Genomic DNA, 22865 nt, shown 5'->3' on the forward strand with positions numbered 1-22865 from the left:
CTTCATATAGTCTTTCCCCTCCTACACTCTCCTCTTTCCAGCATGGACAAAGCCATGGTCACATCTGACGGCCACTCTCCTCTTCTTCCATACTGTGCCCCAGTCCCTCAGATGTATTGCCACTTAAAATCAGATTCTTTTGTTTTCCAGGAGGAATTAAAAATCTTATGTGAGTCAGCATCCCTGGACAACTCTTTGTATGTATTTAGTAAGGAAATATTAAAGCTGTCATTTTCAATATGAGGTTCACAGACCCCTGGGGGACTAATTCAAAGGGGTCTGGAAAAGATAATTAAGAAAAGTCAGTCTACTGTCAGTAGGCCTAAACTCATTGAAAAAGGGTTGACACTTCATCAGGAAAATGACTAGGAGACTCACAAATAAAAAATAATAACAATAATTAAAAAATCAAACCTTCACTGAAATACTAGATTTTTTTTCCCAAGGAGAATATGAATTTAAAGCAGCACAGAGCGTTGATGTCAGCTTCCAGTGCAGAATTTCACTGCAAAGCAGATGTCAGCCCTAGAGGCTCAGAGCTCACACACAGCACTTAAAGCAGCAATCACCAGCCATGCCTGAGGATGGAGCAGGGAATTCCCACCACATCCAGGCTCTGCAGTGAGGCCACCACCTCCCCGAGCTGCCATGGAGCCTCCACCTCCTGCCTGTGTGCATGGACAAGTGGAGGCAAACACGTCAGCTCAGCACCCTCTTGAATTGAAATGGACTTTCTGAATCTTGGCTTCTTTGGAATCGTGTATCAGAGGAAGAAAATGTCCACCATTTTTAATAGAAAAAAACAGACTGTCCTTGCCTCAACTGGCCAGTCCTTTGTCCCTCCTGACTGTGGTGGGACAGGCAGCCTGGCAGTCATCTTTCTCTTTTTAGAGACCTCCTTCTACAAGACAGCAGAGTATTACACAAACACGATACCAATGGGGCCAGGAGCAGAAATCAAGCTCTTTCTGGACTAACAATTACCTTGATGCTTGTGGGCTTGACTTTTGGGAACTGAGGAAGCCACCATGTATTGACCTGAAACTATCCAGAGCCATTTGCCAGGTCCCCTTCCAAATGGGACCCAGGATCCTCAGTCACTTAATACACATTTTTAATATATTTCCTGCTGCTCATTATTACTGCCAAAGTGTTTTCTGCAAGCAAGTCTTTCAGCATATAGTTTGGTTTTAGACATGCTTTTCAGGTACCTTGGAAAATACAATTATTTTACATGACCATTCATTCACATGGCATTGACACTTTCTAGGTGTGCAAACATCCTTATTTTATGAATTATATATATATATATATATATGTATACATAAATGAGAGAGAATGCAGAGGAAAATCACTTATCAGATATTAGTCACAACTTCTTGAAAGGGATATGATATTTCTGTTGAAGCACACTTTAAGTACTTTAAATTGAGATACTGAAACCTCTTCAACATCATTAACCTGGATTGAAAATAATCAATAAATAATCATTTTGCATATAAGTAGGAAAGACAAATGTCTGATGCATTAATTGTGAAACCCCTTCTGTACTAATGGTTGCCATAACCTAGGGGATCGATTCCATTATGGATATTTACACAGTGACCTATTAGGAATACACGGAAGTATCATTTTTTACATTGATTATCTATCCTTAAAACAGATAGTAATGTATACTTAAATGCTTGGATTGCAAAAATAATTTTTAACCTTTGTTACATACTCTGTTGAAGAGGAAATCCTTTGAGCATCATGGTATGAAGAACACAAATTCAATTTATGTCTTAAGAAGAGAGGACAACTGTGAATGCACATAAGAAAAAAAATCTCTGATTTGTCATAGTTACCTAGACCACAAGTGTTTTTTATCTGAACCCAAGCAAACTATACAGACATTGCTGGGGAATCATAAAATAAATCCCTATTGAACTTTCACAAATTCTATCGCCTTTTGAAAATGCCTGAAGCAAAACTCCCCTTCTGAATAGCTCCAGTACAAAGTAACATAAACTCTAATCCATATGACTGATGCTGGAGGCAGAACATTTTAATTTGACAAATCTGTCCTGTGTCAAGTTTCCACAGTAAATAGCAGAACTAATGGGGAGGCAACTGCAAATCCAGCCATGAGCTCACAAAGAGCCCAAAGGTTACACCTGAGGGAGATCCCCTCCAGCCATGGCTGTCTGCATCCCAGGGTATGGCACCTCTGGCATGGGACAGGGCCACCATGTCACCAAGCAAAGGAATAACCTCCTCTTTGTGCTCCAAAGGAGAGAAATCCATGGGTTACCAGGCTAGCTGGGAATGAGCAGCTGGAGATGGGAACAAGGGTGTTACCAAGGCTGTGAGTGAGTCAAAGGCTGCTGCAAAGCTGATGCCCAGTGTCTGGGGAAGGCAATGGAGGTGAAATGTTGCAGCAACATTGAGAGGACAAACACTTGTGGCTGATGGTGCTTAATGCTACCTGGAGAAAATGGAGATAGCTTAACCTAGGACAGCAGTTTCTTTGTAAGTGAGGTCTGGTCATCTTCAGGTTGGTTTTATGCCAAACAGGAGAAATGGCTTCTTTTATTTGGCTCTATGTGGAGTTCTTCCCAGAAAAGAAAGGAAAAATAAACTAGGGCGTCCTAGTACATTTAAAACAAGCTGTCACTAAGTTAACCAAGCCCCAAAGAAGGCACGTAGTACCTGCTCTTAGCAAATTCACTTACTGATTATCAAATCAATTTAGTGATTCAGTGAAGTGCCTGTCATCCCTCAAAGCTGTCGCCACACCTGTCAACAAAACCAGGCACCGACTCCTCTCTTAAGGACATAACACGTGTCAAATTGAAGGTCCTATTCAAATCACAGCTTCCTGCCAGTTCTGATCTCTTCTTCCATCTTTCATGCCATAATCTTCTTAAAATGAACAAAACCCAATGGTTATGAAAGTGCTGAATTTTCCACCTGCTAGTGAAGCTGATGGTGGCACAGCAGGGACAGCAACAGCCCTGCAATGAAGCGCCTGTGTCCTAAACCAGGACATAGCCTGCCAATAATAAGAGGCAGAGGTACAAATAATTCCTCTCAGGCACTCAGAGGACAGCCACTGATCTTTACTGTCTTTATCATAAAAATGATTTTTCCTAACGTTGTTAGATAAATACGTTGCTTTCAACATCAGCATCTCCCTTTCTAGAGATGGCACATATATGTAATGCAGTCAGGGAAGCAATATTGTCCTGCTGAATGTCTCCTGTCCTTCACAGCAGATGTGATAAAAAATAAAATTTCCAGTCCATTTCAATTCATCCAACACACATGTAGTTGGGGAAATCTGGTGAGTACACTCAGAGGAGCAGACCTAAATCTCTTGCCATGCTTATCTACAGGTTGCTTATTTGCATGGACATGATTTCGACCATGCACACACTATTTCTGGGTCCTGAGATGTGCATCACAATCCCACAAACAGTTCTCAATGAGAAGAGATGTGGACTAGCAGGAAACATTAACAGAAAGAAGAAGCATCAGGTTTAACCCAGCAATAATTTAGCATTATTAGACCCTGGGCACAATCTCAATCTACAAAAGCAAAATCTCAGCTGTGCCCAGCTCCTGCTCCTCCCCTCTCCATGTGGTCAGCAGAACCAGCATCAGGGAAGCTCTAAATGCAAGATAACTCTTGCAGAAAACTCCCTGCCATTGTGACCACTGCAAACTCTTGAACCTGTTCAGTATGAGGCCTCATTTTAATCTTCTCAGCATCCCTTCTTTTCAAAGCATAAGCAGATTAAGCTCACTAGGCATCTTTCTTCAGCAATCACCACAGATGCATTAAAATACAGCAAATGAAGAAGGTCCAATAAGGCTGTAATGAATGCATTATCTCAAATCCCAGCTTGCTATAACTTTACAGAAGTAAAGAAATTAATCTAAAAACAGACTTTAAATACTATTTCAAGGATAAAGTATTGATGTATTGATCTTATGAGTGCATTATCAGATGGCTATCTCTGGGTTTCAGGTGAATTCATTCACTGTTAGAAAGACATACCAGGTTGTCAAGGCCTGACAATTATCCTTACTAATTATTTCTCTCCTACTGCCCTTTTTCAGTTCCAGCTTCTGACTGTTGCCAAATTACTCCTTGTAGTGTTACCAGAATGCTTTCCAGTGCTATCTCACTTAAGTATGATGAGAAAACATCTGAACTAGCTCTGCTAATAATGCAGATATTATGTCAGAAATCATGTGTGGGAAGTGTTAAGCAAACCTAAATGGTTTGCTAGGAAGCTTTCTTTGAAATACAAGCTTTCTCTTTTTCTACAGAAAACATTAATTTCCTTTGACACAGTCTCACATTCAAGTTCCTCAGTGTTGAAAGCTGCATCTGAGCTTGCATATATTTCATATTTCTTTTCTTTAAAATGGACCAACACAACAGCCATTTGAGCTGTAAGAATCCAGAAACTGATGCTTTCAGTTTCTTGAAAGACTAACTTGTAGCACCGTAATCCCATACCCTGGAAATACAGCAATTCCCTTCCAGGGGACACACAGATCAATGCACACATTCACAATGCTACAAAAGGAACAGAACAGGAACATAGTATCAGAAGCAACATAAGGAATATGAATTTTCAGACTTGACCAACTTGGGTCTTGGTCTTGCTACTGCTAAACTGTCTGATAAATCACCATATGGTTCAGTGGGAGAGCTCCTAGGCTTTCAGAAATGGTATTCCAGCAACACCAGCCTGTAGCTGAATCACTGGATCCAGCATCACTCATGCTTTAACATCAGTGACTGGTATGTACGAAGGTCTCTACTTCAGGTATTTGCATTTTTCCTAGTTAAACAGGGAGCAAGGGGAATATTAGATGAGGTTGAATAAAAGGACATAACTATGGATTTGAGGATGGGTGACTCAATTTATGTTCAGGAAATACTGGGTTTTACTTTTACTCTCTTGAAATTTCATCTTTTGAATGTAGCTCATTAAGTGAGTGCTCACATTCCTGCCTCCCAAACAGAATGAGAGCTCTCAAGCAAAGAATTTGAAATGAATCTTTTTCAAAATTGTCCTGTTATTGCCTATCTCCTATTTTGAACTGGATGTAATGACAATTCTTTTTCTCAAGAGATATTATCATCCTGTCTGGAACATGCCACCTCACAATGAAATGTGTCACTCAACTCCCTGCATGCCAGCCTCTCCCTCAAGAGCACTACCCTGCCCTAGGTGGACACAGACCTCAGAGAAAAGAGCAGAGAATTCACCACTCAACCAAAGTTGATGAGAAATGAAGCAAAAGAGGCTTTCCTTTTCTTTTCAAATGAATTTTGTAACTTTGACTACTCATCTGAGGGTAGTTTTGCATTTTAAAAGGCTAAACCTTCTACTCTTTGAACACCCCTTGAGCACTGCATGCAGGCATTGAGTATTGAATTTATCTTACTGTGGGCACTACTCCCCTGAAGGAATGGAAGGGCTTTATGTAGGTATAAAAATCAACTAAAATCACCCTTACAGTGATCTGGTTAAGGTAAAGAGCAAACACAACCACTACTGCAGCTCTGAATTTCAAAACACAGAATGTAGTAAAAGCATATATAAGGCCAAAAATGATATAATTAAAGAAATTTCATCCATTTATGACTTGATTGAATCCCTAAGATCTCTCTCTCCCTTTCATAACAAAAGTGTGATAGATGTTCTACTAATGCATGTTTTTATTTCTCAAATTACATTCCCCACTTGGGGTGAGCAAGTTTGCTTCTCCACCCTGCATTTGGTCCCTAGGAGTCTGTAAAAAAAGTCAAATCTGCTCCCAGTCCCAGAGAAGAATGATTCATCCCTAATTTATTAGGGAAACACTCTCAATCTTCTTTTCCTGGACAATTAACAATCCCCTCTGGAGAAACTAATGCTCTTTTGGCAGACCAGGTGCCATTTTCTGTGCTTGAAGAAACCATTAACAAACTGTTAGCCTACTGTAGGGAAAAAAGCTCTTTCCCACCTGGTAATGGCATTTCTAACTCTGGTGGGAAGCCTACCTTTGCATTTCTTACACATGTGTAGGTCAGAGCAATGTTTTAATAAAAAAACCTTCTGAATGGTCAATGGCCAACAATAGCCTAGTGTCTTTGTGGGATATGCTAAGAAAGGTGCTGAACACTGGAGGAATTTCCTGAAAATACCAGCCCACTTTTCCTCCTCTCTGAAGCCAGGGGATAAAGGAAAGCCCCTTCTGCAGATAGCCAGCCTAGATGGGACAGTGATAGTAAAGGGCATTATTGGCCTTTCATGGAATGTGCTAAAAACCACAACTATTTCAGGAAAAAACTATTTTTCTTACTAAGTCATGTAGAGAAACAGGAAGCAAGAGAACACATATTCAGGGATACAACTATTTTCACCAAACTGTTTTTTCTTTATGGAAAGACAAGAGTCTCAAAGCATGAACAAACACATTTTTTTCTTGTTTCCAGCTACTTGATTTTTATTTCATTTCCACCAGACAGTAAACTTTAGCTGTGTTTTAGATCCTTTTTCAACTTTAGTTAACCTTCCCATCCTGTCTGGAAATACAATGCCTTTGAACTGGGAAAATAACAAGGATTATGCTCATATTGCTGCATCCCAGAGCAGGAATTCCTCTGGGGCAGGTGCTGCACAAAACCAGCAAAGAGATATTCTTTATCCCAAAGAGCTTTTAGATTCAATATAAGAAACTGCAAAGGGATTCAGGTGGAAGGGCAAGAAGGTAAATATAATACTACTGATCAGCACAGTCCACAATGAATATATTTCACAGCCTGTTCCCCCTTAGAATTAAAAAGCCTTTTGGCCACCTGCATTGGAAAATCAGTTCTAATGAAAAGCTTTTTTTGGATGCACAAATAACCAGACAAGAAGATGCATCTTCCTTTCTGGTTTACACAAGCTTTCAGTAGTCATCCCTTACAATGCAGTTTTTAGCACGTGATAAAATGACAAAAAAAGTGTCTGAATAAATGTACTGAATTTTCTCACAGCAAAAAACATGTCTGACGTAATTTATTCTCTTGGCACAAAATTACAGCAACTCTTTAGAATTCCTCAGGAAAAAACCCCAAACAAAACCCAAAAGAAGTAAAATGCAATCAGTAAAGCACCAGTACAATAGATAATTTAAATAATTTCCTGCTTGCTCCCTTAAATCTTGATTAACATTAGTGAAATCTATTCTGATTGTTTGAGTCCCAGTGAAATGGCTTCCACAGGCTGACAGCTACCAACCAGCCCATTAACCACGTTAAGGTTTTGTTTTGATCTTTTTGTGTGCCAAGGAAACATTATCGCTTCTTAACATATTTGTGCAACGTTTCTTTTATCCCTCACACCCTAAATATTATTCTTCTTTGTTATTTCCAGAGAGCCTGGAACCTGGGATAATCATGAAGGGTCCCACATCTCCAGGGGAAGATATCCCAAAGCCTGTTGGACTTGCCCATTAGAAAGGGGCTGTGCTGAGCACTTATCAAGCCTCACATGTTTCTGACCACCATGCCAGGATCCTGATGAGCAGCCAGCCTGGCACAGCGTGGAGTGTGCTCCTGTCCTGGTGCTCAGAGCCCACAGTCCAGACACACACCTGCAGCTCCCCTCCCTGTAAGCCTCACATGCTTCATGGCTGTGCACTGGAACCAGAAAAAAATTGCCTTCTGGCATTGAAGTTCCCAAACTTTAAAAGCTATGAGCAATTCTTGAAAAACTTGACTCCCTGTTTTAGACTGAAGTGTCCATTTCTACTGACAGTTCCTTTAATAGGTGCAGGAGGAAGTTTCTTTTGCAGCATTGCTGAAGGCCCCTTTTCTATCTACACTAAGTGCTTCTGTCCAAGATGTGTTTGATGCTGAGGTTCAGGTGGCTCCTCACCTCACCCCAACTCTAACCCAGGTTAGAAAGTCTCAGTGCACAGCCTGCACTCACCTCTCACCATCCCTGCTGGGAAAAGGAAGCTGACATGCATGTCAAGAGAACAGCCCAGGCTAAACATCCTTTCAAGTTCACCAAAGTCCTGGCCTGTTCATTAGTCAGGGCTAAATGAAGCCACCTCCTCATAATGAACCACTTTTTTCTGCAGAAGGCTGCTAGACACTCTCCCACGGCATCTACCCAACATGCTGAAGCAGCAGAAATAGCTATCACCTCCTGTTCTCTTACTTCTCCTCCCATAATCAAGTAACTTTTCCAGAGAACAGGATTTAGTAAGCTCCCCTACAAATTTACCCCCCTTTTTTTGGTCACTCTGAGTGCCCAGAGCAAATGCCAGTAAATCCAGCAGACTAAGTACACAGGAAGCTCAGCATGCAGAGCTCACCTTTCCAGCTGGGGAGAGACAGTCCCATTTTTCTAACTCGGACAATCCTACATTTCAAGTAACAATCCTATTGAATCTGCTACCTTTCATTAAAGTAGCTCTTACAACTCTGTAAAATTCTCCAACCTTTGTATTGATTTTTTCTCCTATTCAAAATAACTCTCCTTTACAACAGGAGCTGCCTGTCAGCCTCTTATCTCTTATTTTCACCCCATATGATCCTCCTTCTCCTTGTCAGTCTTTCCAGATTCCAATTAATCATGTAGAAAATCAGGGACTTATGTTAAGAAGAATGTACAACTCTTAGCTCATCATTAACATACTGTAATTGCAGTGTAGTGCCACTGCCTCTGACCTTTTCAACAAGTCAGTCGGAATCCTTTGGGGAAAGCAGGACATTCCCAGCCACAATGAAGAGGGTTATATCTGATCCATGCTACTGGATAGTTATTTCAAAATAAAACTCTGGATGGATTGTAACATTTGTAATTCAGTCTAGAAATTACTGGGGCCTGGCAGACATCAGGAAGATGCAGCCATAAAACCAAACTGCTGCTCCATTCCTAAATTTTGTCTGAGTCTCTACACGAAGAGTCCCAGGATACACTAACCCCTCCACCAAACATATTTAATTTCAGACCATCATCTCCTGTTTCTTCTTAATTATCATGGGACATTCACAGAAAAGATCAGCCAGATGGAGACTAAATATTTCACTACTACAAGATGGAACATTCTGCACTAAAATGGAACCTTGATTAGAATAAAGTCATTAATTAAAGTCTCAACTGACTCTCCTGTCAGTATATGGGAGACACTAAAGACAACTGAGAGGAGGCAGTGCACCAGCTACACTAAGGAAAATAAAACAGTAAACCAGACAGTGATAAGATGATGTTTAATTTGCACTACTCACAGTGAAACAAGACGGAAACTCAGCCATGTGTTCAATATATCCATCCATTTTATGTTTTTAAAATGATGACACACTGCTTTCCTGACAAGGAGAAACTTGAACAAGATTAACAAGCAGTGAGGAGCAAAAAGAAGTAAAGCTAGAGACTCCAGGAATAAAATCTTACTTTACTGGAGATAAGATGGAGATGTAGATTGGGCTTTTTAGATAAGACAGAGACACAGATGCAGCTTTTTAGCACATTGTATGTTTAGAGTATTTTATAACTATTTGGTCCCTTGAAGACAGTGGGGAAAGGGGAGACAGAAGACTGTAAGAAAACAACAAAAAAACCCCATACCAAGTGTCATTTTGAAGAAAAAGAAATTAAATGTGAAAATCCCCAAGCCATTTCCTTGTCTGAATAATTAAGTCAGAGGTGCTGTAAGAAGTGCAGATGGAATAAGCAGAGCATGCTAAATTCCCTGGACACTCTACAGCACAGACAGTATGGGTATGGAGCCAAATCCTCACTCAGAGTTTCACCAGCACATCTCCTATCAAAGTCACTGGGAGCTCTAAGTATCCCTTTATCAGTATGGATTTGGTCCTTGGAGAGAATATTACACTAAAATTACTTCAGACAGTCATAGTCTCTCACTGTGATATATTCCCAGTGGTCCTCTTTAGGTCCCTCTATAATTTTTTGATTTCTACTTTGCTACATCCTGCCAGATGGAGGTAAGGAAATTTGAAGAGCAACAAGTAAACAAAATATAAGGAAATAAACCAAACACCGGCTCCCTGTTTCACAATTAATCTTTACTTGTGCTTGAAATCAGCACCAGAGATCTTTGCAAAATTACAATTATCAGATATGCTGGATGCCAGAAATAATAAACCCAGCTGCAATACAGGGTGTTAGCTCTCTCCTGTATACCAAGAGAACATGCTGTGGTCTGTTCATCATTTGATGTCATAAAGTGTGTGCAAATCTAAACAGACTCACAGCTGCACCAAGAGCAAAATTACAAAACAGAAATGGTCCCATTTCTAACATTATGAAGTAAATATTCCCTGCCATCCACAGGTGGACAGAAGGCTGGATGTATACTATAGGCGATTCCAGGTATGATAGAAAGTTTTAATATTCAGAATAAAACAAACAAACAAACCCTAGTAAACTGAGTAACTAGTCTCAGTTTATTCCCTGTAGTAAAGGTTCCTGTGCACTGAATACCACTCATTTCTTCTACATTTATGACGCTGATTGTCATCTGTGTGTGATAATACAAACCATCAGAATTTAAGTAATATAATGAGAGGTAAAACAGCACACAATGATAAACTTTGGCAAGGTTATCTGAGCATTCAAATTAGAGCAACTGATTGTAGATCTAGACCACACAGATGTCAGTATGCAGATTCAAAGAGAAAAGGAAGAAAATCAAAGAAATAGCAAGAACAAAGACACCATTAGAACCTGGAAAGTCTTCTAAGAAACACACTTAAAGAGCAGCAAGAATTGTTAATGCAAATGATTGTTTTGTAATAATAATTTAATAAAGTGAATACATAAACATAATGTAAAAGCTTGTTAATTGACATAAGAGGGTGTCAGCTCTTCATTTTCTGTTGGGATGGTTTGTGAGGATGGGTTGTTGTTGTTGCTGTTGTTTTAATGGCGAAGAACTTGAGATTTCCAAAAACGTGCATGTTGGTACTTGTGGGTATGAAATCACATTGCTTTTTCAGAAACAATTTAGCCTAAACAGTGCAAGTTTCTTCACGTAAGAGTAAAAGGATGAGGTCTCTATGGCATATTGCAGTATGGTCCTTGGAATAAGATTCTCATTTACTAAATAAATTACTGTATAGTACTGTATAATGGTGTTCACATTATAACTGACAATTAGCACCATTAAAGAGAACGCTCATAAACAGCCAAAGCTCACATCAAATTAACACAGCCATGATTAAAATCACTCTTCTGATTTCTGCTCTTCACAGAAATAAGCAGCATTTTGCATAAAAATTACTAGGAGGCAGCTAAGAAAAAATTTAAAAAATAACCCCATGGTTATGGTGGGATGGTGGTACCTCACTTCAGCAGCATCCAGAGCACTGCCACGTCAGCTCCTCACTTGCTATGAAATATTAAGCACTGGGTTTCCCTCGGAGCAGCCAGTCAGCACAGCTCTGCCTGCTGCTGGGAACCAGTTTGGTGGCACGGGAGATTAAAGTGTTGCAATTACTCCTCTTGGCTCTAATGAGGGGAACCAAGGTTCTCTCCTGGCCTGAGGGAAGCTCATCTTCTTTATTTTAATTTTGTCACTTTTCCACTTAAGTGGTTTTTAGCGTTTGCATGTCCACTTATATTGCTGCGGCTTCAGGAAGAAAAAAATAACCTGAGGAATTATAGTGGAGAAGAACAATAGAAAAATACAAAGGAGTCAGCAATTCATTAAAATTTAGAAAATGCAACATTAAAAACTTTTCTTAACTCTAAAAAGAAAAAAAGAGAGCCTTTTTCTAAACTGGCACAGAGCCCATGTCCTCATTAGGATTCACACTCCACTTACACAGCAATACACTAATGGTATCACTTTAATCTTCAGCATCACAGCACTGCTTCCTGGCCTCACCCAGATATTGCTTGTAAAGTGGCAAGAAAGAGGGAAAAAAAGAAGTTTCTAGTGAATGCTGACAAGGCCTTGTATCAATCTGGATCTAGTGGAAGTTTGAAGCACATGGACATTGCTCTTCATGAATACTGCTTCAGAGACAGCCAAACTCATAATGGCTTCATAAAGATCAAGTATCACTAAGGAAAATCTAATCAATAAATAAGCAATCAAGACCACATAATGAAAGAATACCATTACATGCGCCATCGTTTAAAAAGAAGTCACAATATGCTACATTAAAGTACTGCGAGATAATGCGCCTTTGATCCAACATGCCTTTAAAGCAGGAAACAAAAGGATGTTCTCATATATCTTACTAACTAATTTAAAGTATAAATCATAAAAAAATATGATCCAGATGGGCTTCAATGAAGGAAACCAATTAACGTAGACAGCCTTACCATCTGACACATTAGTTGTAATAATAAAAACCAAACAACATGGTCAAACAATAATGCTTTGTATTATATCTGACATTTCTAATTAGTTTCTGTATCCTCTTCAAGAAAAAAAAGACTACCAACAAACACTTTGTTTCCCAGAGGAAAAAACTTCTAAACTTAATGTGCACAGACCTCATTCTATGGATGAAGCTGATCTATCTGTGTTCCCTTGGGATGTGCTTTGGAACTAATGGGTTTTGCATAGTCCACATCTGGTTGCAAAATAAAGACTTAGAAAACATTTCCTTTTAGCTGCATTGCCACTGTAACTGCTCCAGACCTGGAATGCCAATACCTACACACTCCTGTAAGCTTTGCCTGTGTCCATGGGCTCAGAATAATCAGAGTGATTTAGGCTTTCTGTTGGATAGAATTTTGGATTATCCTTTCTACAGCCTCCCTAGAAATGCTACTTCTCGAATGAAGTAGAGTGTTTTTGGCACAGACCTCCCAGCATCAGGCAGTTGGGGTTGCATCAGACAGTTGCAAGCTGCACTACAATTAGCATTACAAATTAAAAGCCCCACTGAGAATACATGTACAGTTACTGTTTGAGAAGTCTAATCCCAACTATTTAGACTGGTTTTGCATCTATCAGCAATAAAGACTCAATTTTATCACCTTAAACCTATTGGACCCTCCAAAATCCACCCATGGAAATCCATTGCAGCACACAATTGAAAGTCAGAGTTTTGTGTAGGAGGTAGATAGCATCCCAATAGGGAAAGGCTTGATTTGGAAATAGTTCTTCCTTTACAAAAAAAAAAAAAAAAAAAAAAAAGGAATTTTACTGTGGGAATTCTGCTAATGTCATCATACCAAGGAAGGCCAGAGGCCAGAGGTCCATGCCATTGCAACAAACACAAATCACTTGGAAACTATAAGGATTAACACTAAACCTATGTGATCCAGCAATTTATTTTGCTCAGCATTCATAAACAAGCAACATAAATTCCTAAAGGCAGTCAAGGCAGTCTCCCCTCAATTTTCAAGTTAATATTCTAAACAACTGAAATGAAGAATATTTTAACCATACAAAAATTATTTCTTAGGAAGTTGCTTATTTCCAAAGTACAAGAGCTTCCATTCATCAAGCCACCATCAAAGAGCCTTGAAATCATAAGAAGGGTTTCTGAAGTAGAAATATTATTTTTGACACAAACAAGAAGGCCTGGGCTTTTTCAGCCCCTTCACTGCCCCAAATTTCAGTGGAGGAGTTGGCTGGCTCTGTAGATTCCCTGATTGCATCTTCCCGAGGTTTACAAATACCAGTCTTGCCAACTGAGACAGAGAGGGCAGCATGACAATGTTTGAGCCTTTACTCCATCTGCTCAGGGGTGGCCCCTTGTGAGAAATCACAGCTACATCAAGGAGATGATAATGGAAAAGCTCATTAAAAAGAAGACGAAAATAAAAGCTCTGCCTCTCAGAAAATCCAATATACAGGTACACAACAATTGGGAGACAAAACCCAGCTTCTAATTTTTGTGTGATGGGGCAGTTTGAACAGGCAGATGAAAATTGGAGGTTTGAAAATGCACCAGAATGTATTACAACCTCCCTTTGAGCTTTGCAAGCCTCTTCCCACCTCCTGATAAATATGACTTGGCTAAAGCCACATGTGAGGAATTACGGCAAGTTGGGGAGTGAATCAAGTCCCAAGACCTCCACTTCTGCTCACCCACGAACTTTCTGGGAAAGCAAGCAGAGCTCCCTGCTACCTGCTCAGGAACCACATGCCACACTTGGGAGCTGCATAGCTGCTTACCCACAGGCAGAGTTAATCCCAGATAACCCCTTATTTATCTCACCATGCAAAACCTTGACTATAGAGTGAAAACTATCAACAAACTCTGTTGACACAGAAAACACTGCAGTCAGGACAGAATGACCTGGGACTATTAGTCACAAGCCAAGGCTCAACTGCACCCAGCTCCCTGAGAGAGCTGCACTCAGGGCCCTCCAAAGGCACATCCCTGCAGTGAGCTGCACACAGGTCTGGCCCTGTGCTGTCACCTGGCCCATCTGAAGGATGTCCCTGCACACAGGTCTGGCCCTGTCTCTGAACACAGCTGTGTTCCCAGGGCACTGTGCCCGAGGCCGTACCCCGCTCCTGGGATTGCTGGACCGCTCTTGGCCGGGGCTGGCATGGGCCCAGCTGGCCCCAGCACAGGCAGAGCAAACCTAGAGCTGTTTGCATGGATCTATGGAGAAATCCTGGTAGTGCAGGCAAGGGATAATGGCTGAATCCAGGTAGAGGCCAGGCAATGTGTGTGTGCAGAAGCAATTCCGCTGACAGACAGCGGGCCCAGCACGATGGCTCCCAAACTGCTGCGATTTGTTTGTAAGCGTCATGGGAAAGGAAAGGCTTGGAGGACAACGAGGTCACTCGGCGGATATTTGTAAGCAGATCCTCCCACACATGGGAAGCTTATGGGAGAAACGAGAAAAGTGGCTGTTTGCAACTTAACCCATGGGACATGAGAGCTGGCAAGGCCAGCAAAGCAGAGCTTGGAGCTGACATTGCAGAAGCACATGAGAGATGATGGATAGAGTGCTGCGAGGGCCGGAAGGGCCTGCAAAGTGATATGTTCACTGAAAGAAACATCACCCTATTTCACAGTTGCCTCAGACTACAGCAATACATTCTGAATTTGTTTTCTCTGAGAATACAAGCACGTGTTTTTCCACTCACCTCAACGGGGAATCTCTTGCCGTTGATGCTGTGCTCAGAGCCAGCGGATCCGTTGCTTTGACCCCAGTGAAACTCCACTTTCTCTGCCTTGAATCTGCCCGGCAACCCGGCACCACTGACAAAATAATCGTCCTTCAACAGGATAGCAACTGCACACAGAACAATGAGAAAGAAACTTAGCATAGTTCTTCTGAAACAGTTACAGTTTTTGCTCATTATATCAGAATACTTCTCCTAATGCAAGTAAAATGTTGGGTCATCATTTTCCTCTTTACAAGGGTTGGTTAAAAAACAGATCTGCAAGTAATGTTGGCTAATTCTGGAAGTGATTATGAAGTTACACAGATTACAGAAAATCCCAAAGTCCAAATTTCTCAAGGACATTTTGCCCTCCTCATTGGACTTTGATTAAAATTTAAATGGAAACTACATCAAAACCTGTTTAATGTGGTTCCAGAGAGTAATGGCTGATCATGGTCCCTGCCCTTATAAACCCCTCAAGGTCTGTAGATCACAAGTTAAGAAAATAATGTGTCTCCTGTTTTATGGATTTCCTCTTTTTTGCTGGTGAGGACCCCCGTGCCCTGTCCCACCTCTACTGCTCGACATGCTGGGTGCTTTCCTTAACCTCTCTGTTCTTCCTCTCTGTAAAGTGGGGAGAGTCACAGTAACATTTTTGAGACCAACTCATGAGACATCCTCCATAAGAACTGGGTTTTATTACAGTAACTTTGATATAATTATTATGTGATTCAATGAGGGTCAGAAAGATGCTGTTTGTATTTCCTTTTCACTTCCAAAAGTCTTTGTATTTTATGTAACAATAAAAGCCGTAGCTCCAAACACAGGGCAGAATTGTATGGTGGAAGCTGGTACATATTACAGGGGAGGCCTATGGTCCAAGCAAGAACTGATTCCAGCTTTCAAAAAATTCCATTCTGCTACTCTCACTACAAGATCTCCTTCCTTTCCAGCATCTCCTGGTTTTAATACACACCATTCCTAAAAATTACTCCCCACAAAATTATTCCTTCTCATCCCTCACAAAACCATTGCTTAAAAACAGAACTAAAATTTGAATTTTGTTCCTGTAAAAGTCATTGCAGACCAGTGCTTGCTGTGCCTAGAATCCTGTGATTTAAGTTGTGGGGTTGGTTTTGGAGATTTTTTTCTTTTTAAATGGAAATAGCAAAACCCACAAGGATTTCTCTGTGTTCTTAAGCCAACTGTGTCATCACAACAGGAACATTAATATAAATCCAATTTTATTATGTAAGAAGGAGGATTTTATTCACAGCTGAAAAAAACAACAAAAAAAGCTACTTGTGAAATAAAAGTTACTTCTCTGTGGGTGACTCGGTGCAGGCTCTGCTGCAGGCCAGGCTTTGTGTCCTCCCCTGACAGTGAGCTACAGCAGCATCAGCTCAGGTGCATTTTCTCCACACAGCTCAACTTTAAATGGTTTGTGTCAAAACCATCTACATGCTAAATTGAATGAGATGTTCAGATGTTTCTAAACTGTGCCAGCAAAATCACGGGGCTATTTTCTTCCATGATTTCTGCTTCTTTTGGCACTCCCTCCCTTTGCATCCAAGTGCTTTGTGTAGGAGGATGGGTGGTGCAGAACTGGCTATAGGATAAGCCTGTGTCAGCCAGGGTACTGCTGGTAGTCACTGTCTGCTTACAGCAAATCTATGAAACCTAAGTGACTGAAAGCACCACTGCTCTCTACCTCCCTTAAAAAACTCTCAATGAGCTCAGCAGTATTTTAAATGGTGAAAAATCTCATTCAATTAGTTACGAATTCCATAGATGAAATTGTAGGAGATGAGGAATACAGCAAAGAAGATTCACGTGCATCTGTTAAAAACCTCTATGGAGATTCAGTTGCATCTAATAAATATTTGATAGTTCCCAAATAATTTATGTCTCTGTCAGGGGTCATTTTACTTGTTTTAGATGAATAATTAAAAGGATAATTAGGAGGATGTACAATCTGGAATGTTCATCTAATTGTTCATTTTACAGTATTTCTTACACTGCTGAGCTGTATGACACATGTTCCCATCACCTTCCCAGCTAAGCAGCATCCCTTTACTGCCAGGAGCTTTCCTCCTTCTTCTGTGACCCCAGGTATTCAGTACTGAAATAATCAAACATCACTTTACTGGGCTTTGGGAGCCACTGCTTTTATCCCAGGATTTCTGTAGAGTGCAAGTAATCAACCCCCAAAGCCCACTGATTTAAAATACTATATAATTGAGATTACAAACCCAAAGAAAGTGGTGTGCAGCCACCCAGACCACAATTGTGTGATGTCATTTTCATGTTCAGGGCTGGCATTGGATGCCATCATCCCCGTGAGACCAGGAATAAACCTGGACTCAAAGCAGCTTTTGTCCTGCTCTAGCCAGAGTGATGCACATCACATAGGAAAGATATTGAACAAAATCACATTTCTGATAGAAATTTTGGTAAGTTTCTCTAAGCAGAATTCTCCTGATTTGAGAAGGTTTTGGTATGAACACAATGTAAATATAGCTATGAAATGTGTATACCCTCCAAGTAATCTCTAGCACTTAATACTATGGCCAGCTACTCTAGTGATGAAATTGAACCCACATTAGTGCCTTTGCCAATGTAATTGGGCACAAAAGCACTTCTAGTCAAGTCAGACCTAAAAAATCCATTGACATTTTCTGAATGAAACACTGTTTTCTGTACATTGTCTGCCCTTTTCCTGATAGAGAGGGGGACACAAACAAGACAGAGCAGAACAAATCTAAACAGAATTACCTTTCAGAGCCTAAAAATAACTCATTGTTCTATCATAAAAAAAAAAATTACTAGGTCCTACAGCAATAACAATAACCCAAGCAACATATTTCCTGCTAGTTAATGAGCATTAAGGTTAAGGGCCTTTAGCTTTCCCAGGGACCCCTGTCTCTTTAAACCAGTCATTAATTGCTGAGAAATGCCCTCTACATCCATCACCATTTCTTAAACAGTTATTTAGTTTACTGTCTCTGTCAGTCTGCAATATGAAGGTCTTGTGTGGCCATCTGCTCCACGACTCTGCTGCCAAAATACATCGCGATTTATGGCACAGTCGGCCTCTATCTTCTACCCACAAGCCAAAACATCCTACTTGGTTTGCTGCTCTACCACTTACCACCTTAAAAATTAATGCCAGGCAAGTTTCTTCAAAAGGTCAGAAAACCAAGAAAAGGAATGGGACTTGATAAAACAAGGGAGGAGTTAGGAGCTCAGCAGAAGAAATCAGAGCTGACAGCAAGGCAAAAAGAGTCTTCACGTTACCAGTAAAAGGCCGTAAGTTACCAGGAAAAGTGACAGTTACTGTTGCTCTGAGAAGCAATAACTTGTCAGCAAAAATCCATACCCCAATGGGTGAGGAAATCAAATATAGCAGCACTGCTAAAATCACCCAGCAGAATGAAGCTTCAGCTTTCATTGCCAACTGTGCCAAGACCAGAAAATCTGCTGACACTTTTCAGTTCGACAGAACAAGGTTCTAGCTTGTGCCAGCAACAGTGTGGCCAGCAGGACCTGGGCAGTGACCGTCACCTTGTACTGAGCACTGGGCTCAGGTTTGGGCCTCTCACTGCAAGGACTTTGTGGGGCTGGAGTGTGCCCAGAGAAGGCAACAGAGCCAGGGATGGGTCTGGAGCACAAGTTTGATGAGGAACTGCTGAGGGAGCTGGGAAAGGGACTCAGCCTGGACAAAAGGAGACTCGGGGGACCTTCTCACTCTACAACTCCCTGAAAGGAGGGTGGAGCTGGGGGGGGTTAGTCTCTTCTCCCAGGTAACAAGTGATAGGACAAGAAGAAATGGCCTCCAGTCTTGCCAGGGGAGGTTTAGACTGAATATTAGAAACAATTTCAAAAGGGTTGCCAAACAGTGGAAGAGGCTGGAAGAGTCATTCCTGTAGGTATTTAAGAGATGTATAGATTTGGCACTTGGGGACATGGTTCAGTGGTATCCTTGGCAGAGCTGAGTTAATGGTTGGAATCAATGTTCTTAAAGGTCTTTTCTAACTTAAATGATTCTATGATTCTAACATGGTTTCCTATTATATGTGCAGCAAAGTTACTGTTACAGGTACGGGATAGCATTAACATCCTTCTTAGAAGAATAGCACCATCACTTTTTCATGATCTTTTTGATTACATTTATTGCTGATTACCACAAACAGCCTCTCTGACCATAAAGGGCAGGGTGCATAACATGAGTAGATTAATTAAGCACCAAATTTCCATAGCATTCAACTTTGCCTGAACCTCATGCTGCTACCAAGGGCAACAAAGTCAGGATTTCAAAGCAAACAGGAGCACTTGTCAGTGAAGCTGGGAAAAAACCAGAGTAATGCAGCAAAAACCCCCAGGTATGCTTGGTGGTGGCTTATGTAAACTGGATTTGCTTTGCAGTGAAGGAAAACAGGCTCACAGTCTGCCACTCCATTTCATCTGAGGGGCAATAACTCCTGCTAAGATCCTGAACTGCTGGAGTTGGATCTGAGGTGCTTGCTGGACTCCAGGCCTTGGGTTTTAGCTTTATATTTTTCAGAATCTCTGCTGCTTAGTGTGTAACTCTGAAACTCATGGCTCAGATGCAAAGTGCCCTGGAGTTGATGGGTGTATCTGAGGTCACCTGTGTGCACAGCTGAGCCACCAACCCCAGAGCAGGTACATGCCCTGAGTCTGCCTAGCTAACCTGTGTGACAGGAGACATGGTACAGGGAGCACTATAGAGATGCATGTCAGATGTTAATAAAGATAAAAATATACTTCCAATAAATAAAATTGAATTAATTAGTGGTTTAATCCAATTCCCTAAAAATACTTGACCTTGTCAAACGAAGAGGGTGGCCTTATAATTTCTGCTTTTTACTTTTTTAGAATTAAACAGCAATCAAATGCGTGCGGCTTTGCATATAAATCAACCTTGACCTTTCGTTGAACTGTTTTGGTAAAAATAAGCAGTACTCTTATGTGTGCTTGCTCTTTTTTCTCTAAAAGCCAGAACAGACAGAGCAGAAAAGGATTCAGTTCAGTGAAGAACACTGTGCTATAATCATATCAGAAACACATTAATAAGCCCCCACTACTCTAAGCAGTTATTGCTCTTTCTTCTATAAAATCTTCCAATTTCTAAGACTTCCCCTCTCCTTCCCCCTGAGCCCTGCATCTCCACATTCTTTTGGATTAGATGTTACAGCCTCCCAAAGCTGATAATTCAAGGTTACACCTTGAAACTCTTACACTGCCTTTTATTCTGAGGAGTAACTGACTACCAAGAGAATTAGTTTAGACTGAGAACAAAAAAAAAACCAAAAAAAAAAAACACACCAAAAAAAGCAGCCCTTAAAAAAAATCCCCTTAAAATCAATCTGCAGAACTAGCTCTGCATAGAATGCAGAGGCAGGTGTCTTCTACTGAAAAATTACGTTTAAAAAAAAAATGACAAAAACCCCAAACAACAGAACAATGAAAAAGGAGGAGGGTAGAACATGGCTTGAATTTTCAATTGACTGCAGTCAGGCTATGGAGACAAGCAAAAGAAAGCATACCTGTTTTTCCTGTATTTTTCATCCAAGTCTTGTTTGAAGATTCATTGTCAAAACCATCCAGCTGCAGCTCTTGATACTCATCTCCGACGTGGGCCAGGTGGTCCAGGATGTCTATGGGCGACTGGTGAGACCCCCCACACTTCTCACTGGAAGTCACCCAGTGCTCGGGACCATAGGTACCTGTTAAAAAACACCAACATCAACATCCCAGTGGCTCTACAGTGCTGGAGAACTCTTAAGTGTGAGGATGAAGCACTTAAGCTCCCCAGGTAACTCCACCACAGTTACAACTCCCATGTTTGAAAGAGGTTAAGACTTGTAAACTTAGGAGGAGACTGAAACCCTTTGGCTTTGAGCTGTGTTCCAACTTTGCCTCTGGCAGTAATGAACAATGGCCTTTTAAAAAACAACTGTTCTATTAAACTTTCTGCAGTTCCCAAGCTCCCCTCGTGCATATGTTATCAATTACCATGTTGCTCCAGGAACTTCCCTAAAGCTCCAGCATTAATATATTACTGTAGAGTTTATCCTTTCATTATGGACAAATAATGTAACAGACACACATTAACTTGTGTTCTTGCAATACTATGCTTAGATATGATCTTTATTAATGATCTTATTTCTTTTGGAAGTTTTGAAGCCAGAAAAGATTAAAAGAAAGAATGAAACTAAATGTATGTTAGTAAATCTGAGAAAACAACAATGGAAAAAAATTACTCTGGAAGAAATAAACAAGACAATGACCTGTCAGGAATACACAGTAAATTTCTTTAATTGCTATTCTTACATGGGTTTCTGTTTTTGATGAACAATTAAAATAATACGAAAAAGTAAGAGGCAAAGACCTTGTCATCCACACCACATACCAGCCCAAGTACTAGAACACCAGGGACTCTCAGCACCACACTTAGGAGGATCTGAAATGAATTTCAAATTTTTCTTATGACCTCCCTCTTCAACCCTTAAGTTGTATTAACAGAGAGCTTATCTTCCTATGAGTGCAAACAGTGGTTTAAGCTCCTGAAATAACAGCACAGATTTCCGGTAAAGCACTTGCTGCTCACAGCTCTTGAAGCGCTTTACAGCAGGAATCAGCTACATTATTCTCATGTAAGGACAAGGAAATTGATGGCTGAGAAGGGAAGCAATTTGCCCAAGCTCAACTACCAAAACCAAGTTACAACCCAGAGCTGAACTCTGCTCTGCTGAGAGTCCTGATGTCACACTTGTGTCACACCTCTGAAGCACACAGTCAGCAGGTCTGTTCGGGAGGCAGCCAGCAGGAAATGATGCACCAACATGCATTTATTGCCCTTGCATTGAGAAGCATATGTGTATTCAATTAGCACCACCCAAACCCAGCAGCAGGGAAGGCCAGTTTCTTTGGCCCCTGGGTTTTAATCTGTCTAGTTGCAAAGTGCATTTGTGCTCTCTTCTCGTGAGCTGATGCAGGACACTTAATCAATAGCAAGATTTTGCTACACTCACCACACACAAATGCTGTCTGGTACCCAAACTACAGTAAGAAAATTTTATTTCAAGTACAATTAGGCACAATTGCAATGTAGTTTAAAAATCATTTACATCATCTGCCCAGGTTAAAAATCAGTTTTGTTTATCTTGGGGTTCAACTTATATTGTCAGCAAGAGCTGTTTTCAGTTATTTCCCAGTGTACCACAACCAAGCAGAAGAGAATTATTAAAACCTACATGGGGGAAAACAAATGTCTTCCACTCAAACACAGCTATTTTTTCCCCAATCAGGATGCTCTTAGTAATTGGTTTGTAGTGAGTTAATTGGAAATTCAAATTTACTTTATATATAACCTTGCATCTACCCCATGAAATTTGGGAATTTGCTTTACATATTTAGCACTACACACAATCAAACCCGCCAGCTCTCATTTTTTGGCTTTATCATAAACAAGGGGTGAGCTTTTCAAAAGCACTCTGCCCACAGAGGCTATCGCAGTGGTTTCAGCTGTGCATTCAAAAGGAGCTGTGCACTCCAATTTTTCTTTTTTAAGTATTTTAGTGTCAATGAGGAATTTTTCCCCCTTTTTTTTTTAAGTAGGCAGATTTATTTTAACAGGGACTGTAGGGTTTCTTCCAGACATCTTGTCACAGTTATTTATTTATTTATTTAAAGTATAGCCAACTCTCAACCTATTTGCAGTGAAAACTGCCTTGTCAAAATGAATA

The 22865-nt window shown here is 40.6% G+C and overlaps 1 protein-coding gene across 1 annotated transcript in view; it reads right to left on the reverse strand.

Moving 5' to 3' along the window:
* Nucleotides 1–22865, reverse strand: part of PTPRG (protein tyrosine phosphatase receptor type G) — a 389517-nt gene that overhangs the window by 161282 nt on the left and 205370 nt on the right. Inside the window, exons 3-4 of the mRNA XM_014872991.2 lie at nucleotides 20664–20843; nucleotides 15076–15224 (exon numbers count right to left, since the gene is read on the reverse strand). Coding sequence (XP_014728477.2) covers nucleotides 15076–15224; nucleotides 20664–20843 — 329 coding nt within the window. The remainder of the gene's footprint in view (nucleotides 1–15075; nucleotides 15225–20663; nucleotides 20844–22865) is intronic.

The sequence above is a fragment of the Sturnus vulgaris genome, chromosome 11 (assembly GCF_052056855.1).
Source record: "Sturnus vulgaris isolate bStuVul1 chromosome 11, bStuVul1.hap1, whole genome shotgun sequence".
In the NCBI taxonomy this organism is placed as follows: domain Eukaryota; kingdom Metazoa; phylum Chordata; class Aves; order Passeriformes; family Sturnidae; genus Sturnus; species Sturnus vulgaris.